Source organism: Pezoporus occidentalis, unplaced genomic scaffold (assembly GCF_034315485.1).
Source record: "Pezoporus occidentalis ecotype Australia unplaced genomic scaffold, CSIRO_AGI_Poc_V1 ctg56, whole genome shotgun sequence".
Taxonomy (NCBI): domain Eukaryota; kingdom Metazoa; phylum Chordata; class Aves; order Psittaciformes; family Psittacidae; genus Pezoporus; species Pezoporus occidentalis.
Genome location: NW_026915899.1, coordinates 782189 through 807297, shown reverse-complemented (window position 1 = coordinate 807297; position 25109 = coordinate 782189). Strand labels below are relative to the sequence as shown.

General features: G+C 41.5%; 1 protein-coding gene across 1 annotated transcript in view; it reads right to left on the bottom strand.

Annotated features, from left to right (window-relative positions):
- PRKAR2B (protein kinase cAMP-dependent type II regulatory subunit beta) overlaps positions 1-25109 on the bottom strand; it is an 87059-nt gene that overhangs the window by 39717 nt on the left and 22233 nt on the right. Inside the window, exon 2 of the mRNA XM_062638285.1 lies at positions 17544-17579. Coding sequence (XP_062494269.1) covers positions 17544-17579 — 36 coding nt within the window. The remainder of the gene's footprint in view (positions 1-17543; positions 17580-25109) is intronic.

Here is a 25109-nt window from a genome sequence, read left to right as displayed (position 1 = left end):
GAAACATACGGAACTGACATTGAGCAGTTAGGAAGCAAAACATCCGGCTGCTCTTCATTTTATACAATGTGCATAAATGGCATCTGGTGTTCTAAACACCACAGTATTTAGCAGAGATATTTAAATATACAATTTCCCCCTTTCTTTGGCTCCACAGTATTTAAAAGTAGTAGTACTTGCCAAATACTGAGCCAAACTTGTAGGTCAAAGGCCAAGCCATTTGTAATATTGCATTCTTCAAGAAAACTTGCCAAGCAAAATGTTCCACAAATACTGTTATTCCATTTTGAACAACTCACTATGTAAAACATGCCTTGCCTTATTCATCTCATCCTCTGGAACAAATCTATAGCACTAACATCAAACCACATGAAATCACAGATGGAAAGGAATTGTTTTGGAAAAACGGTGAGGAGATACTACAGCCTACAGATTCATGCTCTACCACCTATTGCGGAGGCAGCATATCTCCCTAACCTAAATACAAATACTGAAGAAAAAAACAGCCCAGCAATGAAGATTGAGCATATCATAGACACAGATACTAAAATATTTTAGAGAATAAAAATCAGAATTATTAAATATCGACTATCAATACACGACTGCTCCAAAATCAGATGTAAAATCCTTCCTTCTTCTTTCAGTAATGTGCATCCTGATTCAAAAAAATAGCAATTATTTTAATTCTTTCAAAATAATGAGTTATGAGCAACCCTATAAAAGCACTGGAAGATTATTATCTTCTCTGATCATGTTTAGATTCTGGGGTGCTATTAGGATCTCTGAGATTATCAGTGGTGAATGTGAACTTGGAAGCAGAATAAAACAGAAAATACAGCATGTCAGACACAGGTAAAATTTGTTGTGCGTCCAAATACTAACTGGAGACAAGAGAGGAACTATTAATCTGAAAAACCTGGCTATAAAATTAAGATAAATTAAAATACAACAGGGGATAATCTGTATTTTATATAAACTGGTTCACGGCATTCACTGTCAACTGAGAGCTGATTACACTGAAATCTTAGTATATTTATTCAATAATTATCAACATGTGCAAACTACTGCTTTGCTGATAATTAACAGCCATATTTATTTGGTTTTATATGAACATTTGGCCTCATTTCTATATTTATTTTGATAAAGTCCATTTTGTCTGCAAAACCTATTTTCTTTTGAATTTATTCACTACTACATATTACATAGCAAGAAGATGACCTCCTCTCTGTGTATAATGCATTTGATAGGCTATGAAGGCAATGTTAGATAAAACATTAAAGCATTCAGAGTACGAGAGTGCCAAATACTGGTCTAAAATAAGAGGGAAAAAATTTATCTCCTTATAGATGCTTATCTAGACTCCAGCAGAAGAGCAGACTAGGCCATCCCAAGAGAGCAGGGGGAGCCAGGTCCCAGCATGGTCCCATTCCACAGTCCTAAACAGGACTGTTCCCAAATGGCAGTATGGATGAGGACTCACTCCTGAATGTGGGAAGGGCTTAGCATATAGACACAAACCCTACTGTGGCACTTACATGTACCCATCTTATTTACTAGTTAAATAAATAAAATGAGTTTCAAGGGATGTATAGCATATAGAGAGAAAATAGAAGAGTTACAAATGGGTGTTGAGTTCCCAAACTACTGCGCACACCCGTTTGTGGGATATAGTAATTTTTTGCTGCTGTTTTAAGTATTACCTTCAAAAGTATTCTGCACACAATTTTATTCTGCACATAATAAAATTAATCACCACAGTTTTGAATTGCCAGAGACCCACTCTGAGCATCACACCGGCAGCTTACGAGGGCTCTGCTGGGAAGTCTCTGAACACATGCTCTGAACCAGATTGATCCATCCCCTCTTCCGAGTCACCTCCGGAGGAGAGGGAAGGGGATGCAGATCCCCATGGGATTCTTCATTTCCTGGCAGGAAAGCCAAGTAACTTACAGCCATTTGTCTCAGGTGGGGAGACTGGGTCAATTGCTGAGGTGAGCAGCTCGAGAGAGGACGCCTTCAGCACCGGAGCGGGGGGAGATCAGCGTCCAGGAGCCTCGACTCAGAGCAGCGAGAGTCACCGAGGGAGCCTCAAGTCCTCGACAGGACCTGCCCGGGAGCCGGCAGCTCAGCTGAGGCGAGCAGGGACTCACACGGGGCGGAGCCAGGAGGGGCGGCACCAGCCCTGCGCGGGTAAAAGCCTGCCCCAGGGAGCGCGGCGAACAGGGCGGGTGGAGGCAGTGCGCGCGTGATGGTGAGCGCTCGCTGCATGAGCAGGGCCCGGTTCTGGGAGCTCTGCTCTGGCTGCCCCGGCGGTGGCAGCGTAGGCACCCAGGCAGAGGAGATGAGAGGGGAGGCTGCAGTGCAGAGCTCGGGGTGCAGAGAGTGCCTGCACTGGTCTGGTGAGGGGAGGGTGCACAATGGGCAGGGCTGCACTCGGTGCTCCCTGGTGGAGGTCCTCCTGCAGCACGTGCCTGAGCTGCGGGACGCTGTCAATAGGCTGAAAGATGTCAGGGAAGCTGAGAGGAAGCAGAAATGCTTGCTCCTGGCCCAGACTGTGCAGGGGAGTCCACTGCAGCTCATGGAGGGATGAAGGAGGCCGTTAACCCAGGAAGCTGGGAAACAGCAACAACAACAACAAAAAACAAAACACCAAACAACAACAACAAAAAAAAACAAACACAACAACAACAAAAAAAGGAGGAAAAGGACAATTAAAGGCAAGGGGCTTCCTCCTAAACCTGTTGCCCCGCCCAGAACCGCTTTGCTGCCCTGCAGGGGTATGATAAGGAAACGAACTCACGCCAGAAACAACCGGCTGGTGCACTGCTAAAGAAGATCTCTACTGGTGCTGCTAGAAAAAAGCAGCAGGTCGTAGCAGTGGGGAACTCTACTTTGAAAAGCACAGAAGCACTCATCTGTCGGCCTGACCCGGTCTCAAGAGAGGTGTGTTGCCTACTAGGGGCACTGATCAGGGATGTGGCAGAGAGGCTGCCTGCTCTAGTAAGTCCCACTGACTATTACCCTCTTCTAGTGATCCATGTGGGGGCTAGCGATATAGACAGCTTTAGCCTGGAGAACATAAAGAAGGACTACAGAGCCCTGGGAGAAGTGGTTAGGGGCTCTGCAGCTCAGATAGTCTTTTCATCAATTCTCCAGGATAAAGAGGAGGACCCTAAAAAGGCTAGGAGGATTGGGCAGGTTAATAAATGGTTAGAAGGGTGGTGCCATAGTCAGGGGTTTGGGTGTCTTGAACAAGGGACCTAGTTTAGCAGGCCAGGTCTACTGGGGGCTGGTGGAACTGGTCTAGGAAGAGTGGTTTTGGTAGGAGGCTTGCCAGACTGGTCAAGGAGGCTTTAAACCACGTGTGTTGGGGGAGGGGGGCATCATTCCATCCCAACACACCCAGTCAGTTGCCAGCACCTATAATAAATGCTTGGAGCAATGTAGAGATATTCCGGCCTCTCCAGCCAATGACCTGGCTTCATTTGGAGCTTGGCTCAGATGCCTCTATACAAATGCCTGTAGCATGGGGAACAAACAAGAGGAATTAGAGATGTGTGCACGTCTACAGGGGTATGATATAATAGGCATCACAGACGTGGTGGGATGGCTCCTATGACTGGAGTGTTGAAATGGAAGGTTAGAGGCTCTCTAGAAAAGACAAGCCTGGCAGATGGGGAGGAGCTGCTATTTACGTTAGGGATAGGCTGGAGAATATGGAACTCTGTTTGGGGACAGGTGAGCAGTCAACAGAGTTTGTGGGTCAGGGTTAAAGGGAGAACAGCTATGGAAGACATCACTGTGGGGATCTGTTACAGACCGCCTGATCAAGGAGAACCTGGATGAAGCACTCTATAGACAGGAAAAGCCTCACGCTCGCAGTTCCTTGTTCTCATGGGGGATTTCAACCATCCTGACATCTGTTGGAGGGACGGTACTACCCGGCACAAGCAATCCAGGAGGTTCCTTGATTGTGTGGAAGACACAGCTTCCTTCTGCAAGTAATAAAGGAGCTGACAGGAGAGAAGCCATGCCTGACCTCGTGCTCACCAACAGGGAAAGGCTGGTTGGGAATGTGATGCTCCAGGGCAGCCTTGGTTGTCGTGATCATGAGATGGTCAAATTTGAGATCCTCAGGACAGTGAGAAGAGCGTGCAGCAAGCTCACTGCCCTGGACTTCAAAAGAGCAGACTTTGGCCTCTTCAGGAACCTGCTTCGGAAGGTTCCATGGGGAATAGCCCTAGAGGGCAGGGGGGGCCAAGACTCTTGGTTGATGTTCAAGGATCACCTGCAGCAAGCTCAGGAGTGTTGCATCCCAACCAGAAGGAAGTGCAGCAGGAGGGCCAGGAGACCTCCTTGGACAGATAAGGAGCTGCTGAGGAAAATTTGAGGGGGAAAAAAAGAAGCTTTTAAAAAGTAGAAGCAAGGACAGGCAGCCTGGGAGGAATACAGGGATGTTGTCTGGGAAGGTAGGGACCAGGTTAGGAAAGGTAAGGCCCGGTTAGAATTAAACTTGGCTAGGGATGTGAAAGATAACAGGAAGGGATTCTGTAGGTACACTGCAAATAAAAGACAGACTAGGGACAATGTGGGCCCCCTCTGGAAGCTATCAGGAGAACTGGCTACACGGGATTTGGAAAAGGCTGAGGTTCTGAATGACTTCTTTTTCTCGGCAAAGGCTCTGGCCACACCACCCAAGTCTTGGAAGGCAGATGCAGGGACTGTGAGAATGATGACCCCAGGCCCACTGTAGGAGAGGATCTGGTTCGAGACCATCTTAAGAACCTGAATGTGCACAAGTCCATTGGGACGTGATGAAATCCATCCATGGGTCCTGAAGGAGCTGGTGAATGAAGTTGCTAAGCCACTGTCCACTATATTTGAAAGATCATGGCAGTCAGGTGAAGTTCTCGATGACTGGAAAAAGGGAAATATAACCCCCATTTTCAAGAAGGGGAAAATGGATGACCCGGGGAATTAGAGACCAGTCAGTCTCACCTCTGTGCCTGACAAAATCTTGGAGCAGATTCTCCTGGAAGGCATGCAAAGGCACATGAAAATCAACAAGGTGCTTGGTGACAGCCAGCATGGCTTCACTAAGGGGAAATCCTGCCCGACCAATTTGGTGGCCTTCTATGATGGGGCTACAGAACTGATGGACAGGGGTAGAGCAGGGGGAGGGACTCTTCATTAGGGACTGTAGTGATAGGACAGGGGGTAATGGGTTAAAACTTAAACAGGGGAATTTTAGATTGGATAGAAGGAAGAAATTCTTTCCTGTTAGGGTGGTGAGGCACTGGAATGGGTTGCCCAGGGAAGTTGTGAATGCTCCATCCCTGGCAGTGTCAAGGCCAGGCTGGACAGAGCCTTGGGTGGCATGGTTTAGTGTGAGGTGTCCCTGCCCATGGCAGGGGGGTTGGAACTAGATGCTCTTAAGGTTCTTTCCAACCCTAACTATTCTATGATTCTATGAATCTGTCAAACAACTATATACCTTGCTAGGATATCTGAGTTCTTTATCAAACTGACTGGGTAATAGCCTATTAAGATATTTGTTTCATATATCAACACCAACCTCACATTTATATTTAATGTATCTGAAACAAGATCAGCCCAAACAGCTGAAAAAACTGTGGTGATTAATTTTATTGATACAAATTTATATGCAGAATATTTTTGAAATGTGATACTTAAAACAGCAGCAAAAAATTATGATATCCCATAAATGGATGTATGCAGTAATTTGTGAACTCAACCGACGTTTGTAACTCTCCTGTTTTCTATCTATAGAAAACAGTTGCTGCTAGGTTTACTGCAACTTAATAATAACTGCATTTTATTCAGTCTAGAAATATGTGGCTTGCAGGGACATCTAAACACTCACAGAAATGCAGATGAAACCACAAGAAATCATGTAAATCATTCTATTCACTGCTGTGGTATGAATTACGCCTTTATCCCTGCAGAAAATACATCTTACCTTTCCTTTAGATTTCTGAGATAACACAATATTCCTGAGCAGTTTGGTCTATTGCTTCGCTAAGTGTTTAGTTAGAAAGTTTTCCCCAAAGCATAGCCTAAATATTTGTGTGTGTAAAAATTAGGCCAATCACCATTTGTTTAGTTGCTTCCTTACCTGCCACCTCCTTGTGACAAATATTGATAGGCCTCCCTATAGCAACCTATCGCACAGCACAGCACTTACGTATTTATTCCTACCATCACCCCTCCCTTCCTCCACCACCTCAATCTTTGCCTTATAGTATGCATCTACTAAATCTCTTTTTTTATTAAGCTTAGTGTTATGACAAAACAGATTAAGCATAACCACATCTAAAATCTGGCGTGACATCAATTTGCAACAGTTAGACTATTTCTGTAATTTCCCTCCATAAATGGACTCTGGAAAATTCATATTTAACCTCTGCTGATGATCTATACAAGGAAATACTTTGATACAACCTGCTAGAAACTGTTTCAGATTTTGAATGTTTCGTAAAGGAATAAATGAATGTTAAAAATGAACTGCTTTAAAAGTTCCAGAAGCATACAGATAGCATAAATTTTGTTTACTTTTGAATAAGAATACTACTGTCCAACTATATTCTAGGCATGGAATAGTTATGGCATAGATGAAATGCAATCTAGAGAAGTTTCATAGACAGAATCTTTCACTAGAACAGCTAAAACAACTGAACAATGAAGGAGGCAAACAAGCTTCTGAGCATACAAGCTCTTCTTCAGATCTGCAACAAAAGCAAAAAGTACTTCATGTTTAACGTCATGTTATTTTATTAGACATTCTGAACAAAAACAGTGGTTGGCATTGGGAAGCAAATGTACATGCTCTCTAAGCTTCCCTAAACCCATGTTGCTACATCATTTTTCTAGAGAAACTTGTCTCAAATTCCCAGAAAACAGAAGTGGAGACTAGGCTGAGCAAATTAAAGTCTTGTTTTGTGACTGTCGCATCTGCAGCAGAACCTGAAGTGCACAGCAAGTAAGCTACACTAGAAAAATTAAAGAAAGGAAGCTGGATCACTTGGTTATAGATTGGGTGTGAAACACCTTCTATTGCTAAGTCTCCATAGACCCAAAAGTGTTGTGTGGCAAGTCAATGAAATCAGTTCTTGATTCTCAAGAGTTAAACACGTGCTTTCAGCAGGAAAAGACGGAAGCACAGCACTTTCCCTGATCCAGTGGCTATAAGGTGCATACAGCTCAGTGCACTGTGCCTATATTGTTATACAGCAGCCCAAGATCAGCCCTGAGACAAGTCCCACTATCTCTTGTGGCACCTGATATCAGAGGCTACTCTTGGGAAAACTCTGTGACTCATTTCCATGGGATATATAAGATGGAATATATAAGTTGCAAGTTTCATTGTAAGTTTCACTATGGCACACTGAAGAAAAAACAAAACAGTACAGCCATGCCACATGGCAAAGAGATATAAGCACCTTATCTTTAAATTGTTGTGTATGTAGAATTAAAGCTACACTCTGTCAGAGTTGCAATGCTAAGTGCTTCATAGAAAGCAGGGAATGCATGTAGGGCATTCCATTTCTGATGCAGGCAAAACTAGTGATACACATTCTGACTTGAATATCAATGCCCCAGTTCCGAGAAGTTCAGGATACTACTCATTCATTGATGGAAATGGGTGTTGCATAATTTCTCAAGGTCCACAAAGGACTTAAGTATTACAATGATGGTAACTTCGACAGACCATGATAAGGAAAGACAATATTCTCTGTGAGGACTGGAGAATACAGAATATGCAATGCATTTGTGAAAAATCACAAAATAAAGAAGAAAGTGTGTTCTCAGCAATTAGCAACTAAGGCAGTTGCTGTTACAGAATATGGTGGAAGAGGCACAGCTATATAAGAAAGCTGTGTGAAATAGAAGTGGTGACTGCCTTGCAAGGGGAGGAGGAAGTAAAAGAAGGCATTTTCACTCACACAACAATACACAATTTATGTGTGCACCCATGGGCAGCTGCAGCCCCAGAGAAGTTAAGCACAGTCTAACAATCCCTTCAGCAGTCTGAACGTAGGGAAGATGTTCTGCTTCCAGGACCTCCAGTAAGCCACAGCTTGTGACACTGATGTGCTACCATAAGCTTATGTGCCTTCTTTACTGTGCTCTGTCATGCAATGTAGATACACCCTAAAGTTTTGACAGGACTTTTTCTTCTGGTTTTCTTCACTGTTTAATGGCAGCCTTAATGCTTAACTGAGTTTTAGTATTAGATACCTCTGTATTACTATTAGATACCACCTGACTATGCCCCTGTTTATTGAAAAGACCTGAAAGACTGGGCATTTTAAATTATAGACTACATGCATGTAACAAAGACAAGTCCAACATCATTTGAATTCAATTTGGGGGTTATTCATCACTCAGAACAATCAGAACCAATAACTCTGCTTGAAGAACTACACTGGAATTACTGGTTCATCAATGAAGTTCTTTATTCTCCTTCCCTCTGTCACTATGACTTCATTTGCTTCTATAACAACACTGCCTCCTACCTGAGCATTTCTAAGAGGAGTTTACAGTTGCTTCATTCCTCACCATTATTTTTGGTACAACTCCAGCTTCTGCCTTATTTTATAAAAGGGAATAGCACTTCATTTCAGTTAGCTGCCTTTCTCTGACAATTTTTAACATGCCATAGGAAAGTGGATGCCAATCTCTTTAAGAAAATGTAATTCAAGTAGATTGAAATTACAAATGAAACACTGTTCCTAGGGGCATAGTCTATTCTTGGCTAACAGTACTGATTTGCTCTTCCTAAATACTAGTTTATATTTAAAAATGGAATTTAATATCATTTACGTTCTTCCATACTTATAATTTCAGAAAGCAATTAGCCATTCCTTCACTAACAGGGCTCCCGTGGTCTAAATTCTGTAAAATTCCTCAGTGTTTCTTAAGTAGGTTGTCACATTTTCTGTAGAAATAATTAAATTGAAAACTAGCAGTGATATATATATATATGTGTGTATATAAATGCTACTGCGGGCATGACTAATCCACAGTCCACACATCTGTTCAGAATGATGAAGCCCAAAACTTTTGTCACTTTGATCCTAATGGCACCTTATACAAAGATGAAGAATTAGATGAAGGATAAATTGTTCTGGCAAACTTGCTTCCAGATTTCCATTTACAAGGGCTGTGCAGAACCTCCCTCATCTTATCTGAGTGTGTGCCAAAACACAGGCACCTGTCAGATGCCAGGCAGAGACGAGAGCCCTCTGCATTCAGACAGGGAGAGTTGAGAACACCCATCTTAGCTTGACAAGGTCAGAACCAACTTGGGCAGGAAGGGCTGCAGGTCAGTCACACCACAGGCACAGCCTGGTAGTGTGACCTGTGGGTGAGGAAGTGTGCATGTGGCTCAGTCCCTGCTCCTGCTGGCCACACTCCTTCTGATACAACAGGCAAGGTGGAGATAATCCCTGTTTGATAGATCTAAGTAAGTATTATTTTTGCCTTAGTTAAAAAACAGACGATTAAGTGCAGTTCTATTTTTCTGGGGAACCCATTAGTTTGCAAAGAGCTTTGTGCCATTGAAAGGGCAAAGTATACCACTCTTCCCCAGGCCTGCAACACTGAATGGGGTTGGGATAACCCAAGTGCAGGACCCAGCACTCAGCCTTGCTGAACCTCCTACAATTGGCCACAGCCCCTCAGTCCAGCCTATCAAGATCCCTCTGCAAAGCCTCAAAGGAGATCAACATTCCTGCCCAACTTGGTGTCATCTACAAACTTACTGAGCACTGAATCCCCTCATCCAGATCATTGATAGATACTGAACAGAACTGGCCCCAGTACTGAGCCCTGGGGAACACCACTTGTGACCAGCCACCAGCTGGATTTAACTCCATTCACCACCACTCTTCGGGCCTAGCCAACCAGACAGATTTTACCCAGCAAAAAGTACACCCATCTAAGACATGAGCAGCCAGGTTCTCCAGAAGAATGCTGTGGAAAATGGTGCCAAAGGCTTTGCTAAAGACTAGGTAGACAACATCCACAGTCTTTCCCTCATCCACTAAGTAGGTGGGGCTTAGAAATTAATCCGTGTGCTTCAATTAAAAGTTTTACTTATTTCTGAAAACTGTAAAATGGCTGAAAATGTGTTAGGTTTCCTATTCAGTGTTTTCTGCTATCTGAGTTTAACAGAAAGTACTACTAATGTGCAGAAATTCTTGCTGGAAAACATTTAAATAACTGCAAGGCTTGAGCAGAAGCGAACTGAACCTCTTTACCGTTCAAATTAGCTCCCACCTGTATTAGACCATTCCATTAGCAGCACTTTTGAGCATCTCAATTCAGAATAAAGGGAATGCTGCATCTCCTTTTTTCCTCTTTAAACTGTTGATGTTCTGTAAGCCTAAAATTTGTTAAGTAAAATTCATTTTGGTTCTTAGAGACACTTCCATACTTCTGTAAAAAGGTGCAGGGGGAAAAGATTGTCCACTAAATACAGTCCTGTCTTTGTCAGGAATTACCACAGTACTTGAGTACAGAAAATACTTTGAATAATATTTCAAATTCAAGTACCCCCTAAATGAATTAAACACATGGGTGTTTACAGAGCATAAAAACCATCTTTGTTCCTTCCTTCTCAGCCTTTCTTCTTCAGCTAATCAGCCATGCACCTACAAGTGACAGTTCTTAGCAATATGTGTAAAGGCAAAAAATATTTTTGTTTTCAACAACTGCAAATTATAAAAAGGTTCAAAGTAAAGAAACAACAAAAAAATTGTTGCACAGGGATCTACTCTACTGTCATGTGAGATTCTCTCTCTTCCCCACTTTGGTCAATGGCTGATGCAGTAGGTGTTTAATGTAAGCATCTATTTACTTCCAATATGTTTATCTCTTTTCTTTGGAGAGGTCCTTACCAGCATCCACAGAGAAGAAGCCTGAAAGTTTTCACCTTCTCTGCTTTCTTCTGTTCTTTCCATAACAGTGTTATCTCCTTGACTGCAAGCTTATTCCAGACATACCTAAGCCAATTTCTCCCTAGACCATAGAATCATAGAATAGTTAGGGTTGGAAAGGACCTTAAGATCATCTAGTTCCAACCCCCCTGCCATGGGCAGGGACACCTCACTCTAAACCATGTCACCCAAGGCTTCATCCAGCCTGGCCTTGAACGCTGCCAGGGATGGAGCATTCACAACTTCCCTGGGCAACCCATTCCAGTGCCTCACCACCCTCACAGGAAAGAATTTACTCCTTATATCCAATCTAAACTTCTCCTGTTTAAGTTTTAACCCATTACCCCTTGTCCTATCACTACAGTCCCTAATGAAGAGTCCATCCCCAGCATCCCTATAGCCCCCCTTCAGATACTGGAAGGCTGCTAGGAGGTCTCCAGGCAGCCTTCTCTTCTCCAGGCTGAACAGCCCCAACTTTCTCAGCCTGTCTTCATATGGGAGGTGCTCCAGTCCCCTGATCATCCTCATGGCCCTCCTCTGGACTTGTTCCAACAGCTCCATGTCCTTTTTATGTTGAGGACACCAGAACTGCACACAATACTCCAGGTGAGGTCTCAGGAGAGCAGAGCAGAGGGGCAGGATCACCTCCTTCGACCTGCTGGTCACGCTCCTTTTGATGCAGCCCAGGATATGGTTGGCTTTCTGGGCTGCAAGCGCACACTGCCTGCTCATGTTCATTTTCTCATCAACCATCACCGCCAAGTCCTTCTCCACAGGGACAGGGCTGCTCTGAATCTCTTCTCTGCCCAACCTGTAGCTGTGCCTGGGATTGCTCCGACCCAGGTGTAGGGCCTTGCACTTGCCATGGTTAAACTTCATGAGGGTTGGCATCAGCCCACCTCACAAACGTGTTGAGGTCCCTCTGGACGGCATTCCTTCCCTCCAGCGTATCAACCAAACCACACAGCTTGATGTTGTTCAGTGTTGATGTAATCTTCCTGTTGACAATGTTTAAATTATATTTGTTTAGATCTTTATGGAGAAGCTGGCAAATAAATAAAACTACTTCTCCTTCCCGTTTAGTTGGGAGACTATTTGAACCTTCATTTATTTCTTTTCCACAGGATGAAAATGGTATTTTGAAGTTAGATATTATTTGGGAGAAATGAATGAGGAAGTTCTCTCTGTTGTTCATGAGAGATGCCCTGAAGATGCCCTTAAGCCTATCTACCAGTTCTTCTTGGCTTTAAAACGCTAGCTTGCCCAACCTCAGTTAGGTTCTATTCACTCTTTCAGAAGCTTAAGCAGATACATAACTAAAGTAACTTTATAGACTGTTATCTATTTCTTAATTAAGATGATATTATACATTTGTATATAATCCTAGTAAATGGGTATAAATAGCCTCTATAAATTGTATTAGTCAAACATAAATTTAAACTCATTCTGTAACAAGCCCATGCTGGTTTTGTTGCATTATTCTAAACTCCTGCCAGTATTAAATGAGATAATTTACTCATTTCCATCAAGATGCTGAAAAGCAGGAACCCAATCCTTCTGCTGACATACAGAAACACATTAGCTCTTCATCCCTACATGTCTCATACTTGGATTAAAACTAATCTCATCCATAGCAAGAAAGTATCTGTCTATATTAAAAACATGCGTCTCTTGGCTACTTCATCTTGTTCAGGAATTCTCACTCATTTTTCACCTCATGAACATACTCACAGCTTTCTCTTCCATTTCATGCTGCTTCTACCTCCTTCCCCTCCTTTCTTAGCCTTTGAGCCTCTTGGTAGCCTCAACAGTTTTTCTCCTTTCTCTTCATCTCAGTCCCACCAGATTTTAAAACAAAAACTAAGAATTAACTACTTGCAGCTGTCTCATTCTTCATTCTAACTCTATAAAGTATTTTTAACCTCCTCTTCTTGCTAAACTCTTCTGTTTAAGACTGTAATACCTATTATTCTTTGTGCATTGCCTAGAACAATGGAATGCATTATTAACTAGCTCATAAGTACCTATGTCATCAGCACTATGGTACACGTGTATTTTATGTATAGAGCCCACACTGGATATCTACACATATGGATAAACACACAGAAGAGATATTAAATTAGGTAGTTCAATAAATTTTGAGAATTGATGAAAGAACAATTAGATGATCCTAGTTTACTTATGCCTTTATCCTTTACATACCAATGACAGTACATTAATACATTCACAGCATGTTAACAGGAACAGCTGTTAAATAATAAATGCCTTCCTATATTATTGTCAGCAGGTGCTTCAGCAATTAAACTCTAACTTCTTAATTTCTAGCTCTGTTAGGAAAAATAACTATCTTATGCAGCCAAGTAAAATACTAGGCATTATCCAAAGAATAAGAGAAACATCAAAATCAAGATATCCACTGCAGAGAATTATTGTTCTTTGTGAAGAAATATGTCATCTCATAGCTTCTCCCTGCTTGTCATTGCAAGAGCTTAAAAAAGCAGCTTTTAGCAGAATAGTCTAGGAGCCTTTGCTGCAGATATCATTGAATGTTTTGCCTCAACTGATGTCAGTGGTTCAGCTCTTTCTCCATACTACCACTGGCTAAAGGCAGTTATTACTACCCCTCTTTCAGATGTTATTTGGGAACCACATCAGAGGTCACTTGAAGACCCAGTGAAAATCAACACACCAAAACCTCCTGTATTTCTGTTTTCTTTAACTCAATGCACCCTTAGGAAGCACAACTCCTAGGTCTATGCAAGCGAAAAAGAGACAATGTATGGGCAGAGGCATGACGAAGGCAGGGACCCTAAAAGTCACACTCTCGGGATCAGTCTGGAGTATCACTAGATCAGATGCAATGAGAAGCCATGTACTACATCTAATTCTCTGAATGTTCATCATTAACTTGGAATAATGGTCATCAGAAGTAAATATTCAGAAACAAGAAAGAACAATTTTGCACATTTAAATTTTTTAAATCGCTGTTAGATAAGTAGCCTAAAATTAAGAGAAATCCATATTTGAGAAAAAACCTACATTTCATTTAGTCAGCCTCTCATTTCCTAAATATGAGGATCAACTTCAATTACAGAATGCTATTAAGCTACCAAGCATACAAAAATCAGCTACTATCTGGCTTTTCCACTTGCAAGGTATCTTGACTACCTTAATGTAACCAAACAATTGTTACTCAATGAAAGCATCCAAAATACAGTTAGGACTGCAAACACCCCTGTAAAATGTCTGTATTATCAGCATAATCTTCTTCATATTTTTAATTTTATATTTTATCAATCAAGTTTCTTAAAGGTACTGTATCTCTCCAGTTGACATTAAGAGGAGCAGTAAGAACCGTTGCATTTCATCAGCTTTCCTGATTGAAAAAATAATCATTTTGACTATTAAAGCTGCCAGAAACTTAATAAAATAGTATGCATAGTAGAATGTAGTATTACCTTGCTCCAGCTTGAACTGTACTCACATGATTTATAACTGGATCACACTATATAGCTGGACCATACTATACAATTATAAGTCTATTGTATAAGTCTGTACAATAGTAAGTCTGGACCATACTATACAATAATAAGTCTATACAATAATAAGATAAGTCCACAACAAGACCAAAACACATGAAATATTAATTGCTCATAGAAATCACTTCTCCAATAATTGTGCTAAAATAAAAATAAAAATAAAAATCAGGCTAACACATTTTTAGCTTTCTTTCAAAGGAATATTAGAAAGAATTTTTTTTTTTCCTGAGCAAGTACCAGCTTTTCAAACAATCTAACTCTCCTACTGAAATGCAAAAGCTTATCACACATCTAAGGACTGCACTCATTAAAGTCAGCTATCAATCAGTGGCAGTAAATCTTATCCTTAAGATGCGCAACGTAATTTGCATAAAGCTCTGCTCACCGGTTCTGCGTGCTAGTTAATGAATCGTTCCTTCATGTCATGCTACAGTACCTTATGAAGTATTGCCATTACTTAAAACATGAGAATATTTGGAATTCATTACATTTTCTTACTTTGTGCTACCTATGCCATGCACCAATTCTGCAAATGCAAACCTTCATTTTTCTGTACAGTTCCTTAGTAATCCTGAGGATCTCCACTAATATTTTTATACTGACAAGGAGCTATCTGCCTGAGGTTGTGTGGTGGTGCAACTGCCCCCTTCCCCCCCCCCCCCCCCCCCAGTTCTTTCAGTCAGTCTATGAGTTCAGGAATTCCCATCAGGCCTTGACCTTTGTGCAATAAGTTGGGTGGTGAAGCATCCCTTGACCATACCAGGAGCTCTTGCCCATGGCTAAGGAGTGAGGCACTGATCATACCAGGGATTCCAGTTCCCTGGCTAAGGTGGGAAGCAAGAGCAAGGATAATCAGTCATCCCTGCACAGCCACAGAATACTCCTTCCCTTGATTGTAGTCAAAGTGGAACAGCACCATTGTTAGAGTTTTGAAAAATTTCTAGTATTTACTAACTCAGGTTGTGGCCAGGATGGAAATTTACTAATGACTACAGCAAATCATCTTGCAGCTCAATAGCAGTCCCTTGAGGTCTCCAGGACTGCAGAAGGCTGCAGCCAGCATCTCCCCCTGAGTGGGATATCTCTCAAGAGTTTTTAAACTCTCAAGTTTGCCATAACTGGAGGACCATCACTAAGAGACAGCACTGGACTGAAGTGCCCCCCACTCCTGGAGACTAAACTCTTGCCCAGTGAGAAATACCAAAACATTAGATGTGAATATTTCACTGACCTTGAGGGTGATTTTTAACAGACACCTTTATATGTCTTTATGTAGGCTGAGGGTGTATGTGCGTACAGGCTGCTGTAGCAAGTGTAGTAAATTCTATTGACTCACTTTATAAGATCCACCTTAAAACCGTAAACTGCTGCTGGATGGAAGCTGTGTAAAATTCCCCCTGTGATGAACTGGTACACTTGTAACCTATTAGATGTATAATATTGACCAGGTTTGAAACTAAGACTAGATCCAGCCACACCTTGGCTCCTTTGGGAGTTTAGGAAACAAGGGGATCTATTCTGAACCTCATGACCCAAAGGGAGGATTTTCTTATCTCTTCCATTATATATATATACACACACCATTGTATATGGAGTTTAGAAAGCAAGGGGTCCACTCTGAACCTTGTGACTCAATGAGAAGGTTTCCCATACCCTTTTGCATCTTCAGTTTCTATACAAATCAGTTTGATTCTACCTCAATCTTCCTTTTATACATTCCACTAGACTCAAACTGTTGATCACATCTGAGGCTAAGACTAGGTCCAGCCACACCTAGCTCCATCAGGAGTTTGGAAAGTAAGAGGGTCTATTCTGAACCTCATGACTCAATGGGAGGGTTTCCCTTTGTGCCTTTGGTCTCTGTATCAATCATTTTTAGTTCAATTTTACCTCATTCTTCCTTTGGATGTTTCATCAATGTAACAAGTAACAGACTGAACCTTGCCACTGAATTCTGTTAAGTTGCACCTTTAAGTCATAATAAAATTGCTCTTGATAATACCTTTGACGTTCATTCTTTGAATGACCCTAAACCACTCATTTCACAATAGGCTGTAACTAGCAATATTAGAAGTCTGGTAGCCTTATTGCATTATGGAATACAAACTTTTTTACATTTACCAAAAATGATCTGCAGTTGAAAACAGAAAGTGTTTTAGAGCTAGATTTCAACTTAGCATACTAAGATGACTAGGAACAGCTCACATCTCCTGCTCTGCAGACTCTTATGAGTCAGTCACAAGTCTCATTACATTTAGTTTTACACCCCACTTTCACACTCATACTATTTCAAACAAAAAAACCCTTACGTTATGGACCTCATGCTTCAGGAGATGAAGCCCTCAAAAATGAAGCCTAAAGGCTACCATACAGCAGAACAATAAGGAGGGGCCATGAATATTAATTTTTAATGATACATAAATTGGAGGGATCTTTTACATGTGATGGAGTAAGGTAAACAGTCCCCTGAGCCAACACAAACCAAGTTAACTTGAAGAATACGTGCATTGGCACCAAGCTAGGTAGGTGTGCTTCTAGCATCACACACCACCATCACCACAGCAATGCTGCTTCTAGGACCTGATCTTTCAGCTATACCCAACAGAACGACACACCACATACACAAAACAGCCCAGTTTCAAAAAACACAGGGAGATTGTACATCTTCTCATGTACAGTTGATCACCAAATTGCAGTTTCAGGCTGTCTATAAGTAAGCAAGATAACCCTGCATCAGATTACATTTGGTTATTACTTTGAAAGTTCAGTTCTGTTAGGACTAAAATTATTTTCTTTAAAGAAAAAAGAAAACCTTAGGTTTCTCAAATTCCACATCAACAAGAAGGCTTCATGCAAGTTCTGTGACCTGGAACCTTGGCTCCATTTTTCAGTAAACCAGACAATACATTTAAGACTAATCTAAATTAGTCATCTTTAAAGAAATCTGACTAATAGCGTATTATGTTTTACATGGCAGTCACTGTCAGCATTAGGTTTCAACTATCATGTAGACCAATGAAACGTACAACTTTATCCAACTGACCTGATGCCCGTCTGGTGAACCGGTTTACCGCTGGAGCTGAAAGAAAACACAACATTTCAATTAGGTTATATTTGTAATAGTCTAACATACTTTAAACATAACAATGTGATACTTCATTCAAAGCGTGACACCTACAAGAATCTGTTAACCGTTATTTTTGTATCTTTATTGAAACCCATGTTCAGACACACTTAAACTTAAAAGCAACGTTGCAAAAGATGCGGCAGGTAGTAACCAGTAAGTTTTCTAGACCAGTTTCAGCTTCTTAAGAGTTACTGTTACTTACTGCTGTTCATAACTAGCTGTTAAGCATTTAGATCTGCATTTCCATTATTTATTGAAAGCACAGAAATTGGCATCTTACAAACAATGATGCAAGCATGGATTTAAAAAAAGGATGTAAAGAGAATTAATTTTACTTTCACAAAATATACCTATTAGAACCTACTGGTACTATATACCTATTGCACCAAAGATACTCCTATAGAGAAAATGACTATTTGCAATTCCCTCTGAAAAATAACTTTTGCTTTGACTAACCTTTAGAACTCCTTGGGTAAGTCAGTAACAATGCCAACCCCTCCCAAACCCCAGTTCTACAGTGCAGACGACTGTTTTATAGTGCCATCTTGGCACATTTCCAGCTGTGTGCTGCAAACATTTGGAATCAGACTCCTGTCTTGTTTCCAACTAGGGGAGACTGCAAAACATCTCAAAATACACAGTGTTGTCTCTATTTAATTTCCATGTTTACCAGCTGCTCCCAGAGCCACTAGAGATAGAGAAAGAAAGAAAGTTGTATGTTTTGCCTTCCAAATAAAACCTTCAGCCTGCTTCTAATCAGTATAAAACACAAAGTATAAAACCTGAACTCTTCTTTCATGTTATACATAAACAGCAAGAAAAAGAAAATTTGAATGACCTAATTTCAAACGTGGGCAGCAGCTACATTAAAAATGTATGCCCTTACAGTGCTTATTAATATTCAATCTTAAAATTGCTCCTAATGTTTATATGGAATTTAAAAAATAATTTTTATATTTTTTATTTTAGTCCACTTAAATTTTACATGGAAGTTATGCACCATTTCTTGAACATCTAAGCCAAGATAAAGGGGGGGGGGGGGGAAATTCTGAGAAAACAGAAGAGACAATTACAGCTTGTACAGCTTGAGACACAAACTGACTTTTTAGTCCTTCGGGGACCACGAAACCAGAGCAAAGCTACAATGTTTGGACCATAGTTGCAGACGGCTTGTGCAAACACATACAGTAGTGACAGGTCCAAGTGGCAAGAAATACATTGGGAAACACAACAACAGGGGTTCAGGGTGCTGGTCATAAGCAAGGAAACCTATGGTGAACAAGCTGTCACAAATGCCAAACATACACATAGATAAGCAAGAGAGTAGCATAACCAGCACAGTCTTTTTTAAACATCAATTCTAATTCCCCCCAACAATATTTTAAGGTTTTATTTAATAAAAACCCAAGAAATTGAGACACTTCTTTTATTACAGCAGAGACCATATTTTATGCAACTACTGTTTTGTAATATAACAGGCCGTTTCATTCCTCAAACTTCATTTAGTTGCTAGGGTTACACTAGTTTTAGGACACTAGTCATGACTGTCACCATCAGATGCCTGAGCTGTTACCTCCAGCATGTAAATCAGCAGTTCTCAGCACATCTGCTCATATAAAAATAAGAGAACATAAAATAAAATAAAATATTTGGAATCTGATATAGTTCTAACAAGAAATTGTAGAATTGTATTCTGCTCCCATTCAAAAGCTTTCCCCAAACTCAGGGAGTGTATTTGGCTTTGGCTGCAAGTTCTGTACCTCAGCTGTAAATACGAAGATTTAACTGCTCTATACAGCTACTTCAGCGCATTTTACCAATAATATTAAAAAAGAACATCTAACACAAAACTAATTCAGAGACTACTTCTCTTTGAAACAAGTCTCTGGGATTGTCAAAGAGACAAGTCCTTTTCCAGCTACATACTTCTAAAGTCATTCTTCTGTTTGGCTGAAGGAAGCTTAATTTATTTTACACATTATTTACCATTAGGAAAAGAATAAGAAAAAGTAGCAGAAATACTAAAACCTTGACAAGCAACCATTTTTGAGCTCCTGTGAATAATCACTGCTTGAGCAGCAACCAGGCAAAACCTTCCTCCCAGACTGGGGATTTCATGAAGGTAGCCCAAATGTGTTACTGGGAGATTTAGAAGCAGCACCTGCAGTTCTTTGTTAGGGAGCAAGCTGAACTACTTTCTCTTGTAGCAGATCACAATATACTTTCATTGCGCAGAAAGATGGAAGCATTAGCTTGCAAGAAGTTCTCCGAGAATCATTAGTCCTACAGAAATTTAGGTGGTATTTTCACTACAAAGTAGATGCATGGTCAGGCAGGTCACCGTAACGCCTGGTAGGATAAGTATGGTAAGGTGGACAAAAGAAAGTCCAAGAAGAATTTTGCTGGTGCTACTAAAAACAAATAAATAAATATATTTCAAAATGTAAGGAGGTGAAATTACCTGAAGGAAGGGATAGAATGTATTCTCAGCAAGTTTGCTGATGATACAATGCTGGAGGCAGTGGCTGATACACCTGAAGGATGTGCTGCCATTCAGTGGGATCTTGACAGACTGGAGAATTGGGTGGAGAAAACCTAACGAGGTTCAACAAGGGCAAGTGTAGGGTACTGCACCTGGGGGGGAACAACCAAGTACCAGCACAGGTTGGGGCTGACTTGCTAGACAGCAGTTCAGCTGAGAAGGACCTGGGACTGTTGGATGATAAATTGACTGAGCTGACAGTGTTTCCCGGCAGCTGGGAGGGCCAATAGTACCCTGGGGTACACTGGGAGAAGTGTGGCCAGCAGGTCCAGGGAGGTGATCCTTGCCTTCTACTCAACCCTGGTGAGGACACATCTGGAGTGCTGGGTCCAGTTCCGGGCTCCTCAGTACAAGACAGACAAGGAGTTACTGGAGAGAGGGTCCAGTGGAGGGCCACAAGGATGATCAGGGGTCTGGAGCATCTCTCATGAGGAGAGATTGTGGGAGCTGGGCCTGTTTAGTCTCAAGAAGACTGAGAGGGAATCTCAGTGCAGATAAATACCTCAAAGGCGGGTGGCAGGAGGGTGGTGCCAAACTCTTTTCAGTGGTGCCCAGCAACAGGACAAGGAGCAATGGCCATAAACTAAAACACAAGAAGTTTCACCTCAACATGAGGAAGAACTTCTTCACGTTGAGGGTGCAGAGCACTGGAACAAGCTGCCCAGGGGGGTGTGGAGTCTCCCTCTCTGGAGACATTGAAAATTCACCTGGATGTGATCCTGTGTAACCTGCTCTAGGTGACCCTGCCTTGGCAGGGGGGTTGGGCTGGATGATCTCCAGAGGTCCCTTCCAACCCTAATGATTCTGTGAAAGTCTTGGCTCAGAAACAAAAAGACAAATCAATGGCAAAAATATTCAATGAGGGATATTAAATTCTCCTTCTGGAGCCACACAGCACCAGCAGCAGCAGAGAGCTTTCCAGGGAAGAAGGACTACTTGCTCTGCCTGTGCTTATCATTTCCCTGGGTATCTGTTTTTAGCCACTGTCCTTACGGAGTTCTGCGCTAGGCTGACTGTTAGGATTGGATTGAGATGACTGTCCTGATTCACAAGGCTCAAGTCAAGCTACATGCATACACATGCTCCCCAGGAGAAACCCAGGCAACCTTGTCCGAGGGCTACCCCATCCCTGACAATATGCCACTTGCAACACTGCTGACATGCACCAGTTCACAGCACCATAATATTCCAGCAAAGATAAACTTGGAAGGGAATGGGCATGAGGCAGTACTAATGTAGCTATTGAAGTTGTTGAGGCAAAAATATACTTTATATTGAAGGTGACATTGTGCTGAGGGTTGGTTGCTCAGAATGGTTCAATGAAACAACTTGCTGGAAAAAAACTGCTTACAGTAACTTACAGCAACTTACAGCACGTACACACACCCCCAGACTTGTGCAAAATGTATAACGAAAAAAAACACAGATTGCAAACCCTCATCATTGCAAAATCCAGGGATATTTTCCCAATAAAGGGTAAACTGGCATGCAGATAAATTCAGAACGTCCACTGATATTTGACCTTTTTGAGAGTAAGAGAAAGAGCATTGCACCACAACTGAGTAACATACTGGTGTGCACAGAGGATCGCTTAAGTGCACAGTGTCACTCCAATACTAAACATGACTCTTCATGTTCTAGTTTATCTCAACCAAAATCTATTACAAACTTAAACAGGGGAAAAACAATAAAGGTGGGGTTGAAATTAGAGATGTTTGAATCCTGATGAAGTTTTGATTAAATTATCATTTGAGACTGTGCAAGTCATCAATCTTTACATGAAATACTACAGTTGTTTTGTTAGCGCTACAAAAGAGAGAATTCCACCATCTAAGATGTTACCTGCTGGAGACTGAAATTCATGGTTGCAAACCCTTGCTCAGATGACTGTACAAAAGTACAGTTTTTAACATATTTTGGCAATACAGATCAAGTAAATAAACAATTAATTGATAAATTATTAGAGGCTGAAGTGTTTGATACATCTCTTACAGGCTTTAAAAATAGTATCAACCTACACACAACACGCACTAGAAAGTTTTCACTCAACTGTCTAACCATTGCTCCTTGCCCCACTGTACTTTACCTCTCATACTATTCTTTATGAGCATTGAACAGTTACCACAATACCCCTGTGAAACAGACCATAAAAGCAGCATAATTTTTAAGTAGAGGAGGAAATGAGAGCCTATAGGATTGTCTGCAAAGCACCAAGATTAAGAAGGTAACCGTAAGAAAGGATCCCTAGCTGGGCATAGTTAACTTGTTTTGATAGCTCGAGCTGTCCCTTTTTGCAGGCTCCCAATTTAAGTGCTCAAAGTCAAGTTTGCTTCAGAAACTGACAGAGATTCTTGTGCCATTAATGTCACATGGAATAAGAAGCTGAACATGTCACAGACATTAAACATGCAGCCTCCCTAAGAAGTCAGGAACCGTCAGCCTGGGATTTAACACAAGGTTTCGGGCTGCTTAGGATGTGCTCAAGCACTCTCTGACAACCAGACCTGTAAACTGGTGCCTTCTGCAGGTCTGCAAACCAGGGAAAGTACACAACTCTGGGCTGAGTCCTGCATAGTAGCCCAACTGTACCCAAGCCAGGGTATGTGCACCCAGCTCCCCACATCTGCTCTGGTGGACGGAGACCATCAGGAGACTCACCCACTGCATGATTTTCTACCATTTAACTCTAGTGATTACTGAAGTTATTCCTGGTTAACACATTTTTTTTGTCACTCATCTCAAAATCCCAGGCCAAGTTTCATCCAATGAGCATCATGGGCACTACAGGCTCCGCTTTTTCAGTTCCAAGCTCACCTATTTCTCAGGGGCCCAGCAACTTTCAGAAATACTTTGAATTATGCCTATTGCAATTACATGCCTATATTATGCAAATTAACATTCGCTTGTCTTCTTTCATAAACAGATTATTAATTAGAATGAACTGATCAGAACAAGAGAAAATCAAAACTAAATGAATGCCTTTCTAAAATACATGCTTTAGTCAGACTTGGGTTTATGTCCCAAATGGGTGAAATACACTTAACTCTCCATCATCCAGGACAGTGGATGATGGGACACCATAGACGATAATAAATTGGAGCCCCTCCGTTTGAATGATTTCAGAGGTTGAGACAGACATAAGATAATCCAAACATGTCAATGTACCTTTACACTAAGAAGACCTCACAGATCTCAAGGAGGGTAAGACAAGCACCGCCACTTTGTGTACTCTCACCAGGGGAGTCACACACCCACAGCCAGTCTCAGCAGGGGGGATGAGTGCCTCTTCCAGCACTGCTGCAGCCTCAGCACGGTTGGAGCTGACCCTAGGCTAACAAAACTGTCTTCCCCAAATTAACTCCAGCCAGAGGCTTCTGTGTGAGTTCTGCAGGCACATCACAGGGGCATCTGAGGCTCTTCGGGGCAAGGACAGCTATGGGGCAGCGGCAGCACTGGAGCCGGGTCTAAAAGCAGTTCAGCTGGGCTTGTGCAGCACAGCCAGCACAGGCAGCAGTGACACAGGCAATCCACAACCACAATGGCACAGGCTATCCACAACAGGTAATTTACCAGTGGAGAACTGACAGCTGATTCTATTTACAGTTAGTATACCCAGAGCGAAGGTACATTCTTGCTTAGAATCTCTATATATTGAATAGTACTAGAATATAGATTAAGGAAGATTATAAAATCAAGCTGTTAAATTAAGTGACATAAATTATGTAATAAAACTGCACAACATAGATGTCTATATTCCTTAAGAAATTCTTTACAGTTAAAATAACTTTAGAAATAGTTCATTTTACTCCAAAGAGTTAGTCTTCCTTCCAGTAATCAGACTTGGGTTAGCACATTCACTGACAGTTTGAAGAAATTACTCTGACAAAGGAGGGAGCTGTCAGGCCTGTGGAGAATGGTTCTTGTCTTTTTTTCTGTGAAAGGCTGTGACAACTGTGAGGAATGAGGACAGGGCATGAGCCCAGGGAATACACGACTATCATTCAGAAGACAAACAAACAGCCCTTGCAATACAGTAGTTAAATAGCATAGCTTCCTAAATAAGTGTTTAAATTTCTGGAAATTTACCAGCAATGGTAATATTTTAATGATTAAATAAGTAAGATATATTTTATTAATTCCCCTCACCAAATAAGTCAGACTCAACAGATGATTTTTTATAAAAAAGATTCAATAACAGCACATACACTGGGCCTTTACAAAAGGAGAAAGGCAAATTGCAGCTACATGGGTGCATGCTGAGTACCACTCAGCCAAAGAGCTTGAAAGCTTGGACAGCAACCCTGCAACCAAATCTCCCAATAAACAAACCTTAACATCTCAGGGGACTCTGAAGTCCACTCCAAAACACTTTTATCTTGAGGAAGAAAACCCACAGCTCTTCAAAGGGTAGGTTCTGCAGCCACAGGGATCTGGTTCCATCCGAAGAAGGATGTGCTGCTAGAAGGCATTGCAAGTATGTGCTCTTAGGAAGCACATGCTCCCTAAGGAGTCATGGCTGCTATGTACCCAAGGAGGCAGAACACATACATATACATGAATTCACAAACACAGATTCATATACATAGGCAGAGTGCAGGCAGTGAGACATGAAGAACATGCAAGCTTTCAGAGAGTACCAGAGACAGAGACTGAGGATGAGGAAGAAACGGTGCTACGCTGGTTGTATTTATGTGCTACTGGGAGAAGAAGTGAGCGATAAAAATGTGGCTATTATAAGTAAAGTAGATGCTGATGAGAGAAAGTGGCTACACCAGATGGAATGCCCTATGATTTTTATTTCTTTTAAATTAAAAATGACATCTGCAGATTCTAAAACCACCTGCACCACAACAAATACATACATAACTACAATCTCTGAAGACGTTGACACATCTGTAAAACAGTAAAAATACACAGAAATCAGAATACCCTGTTATCCT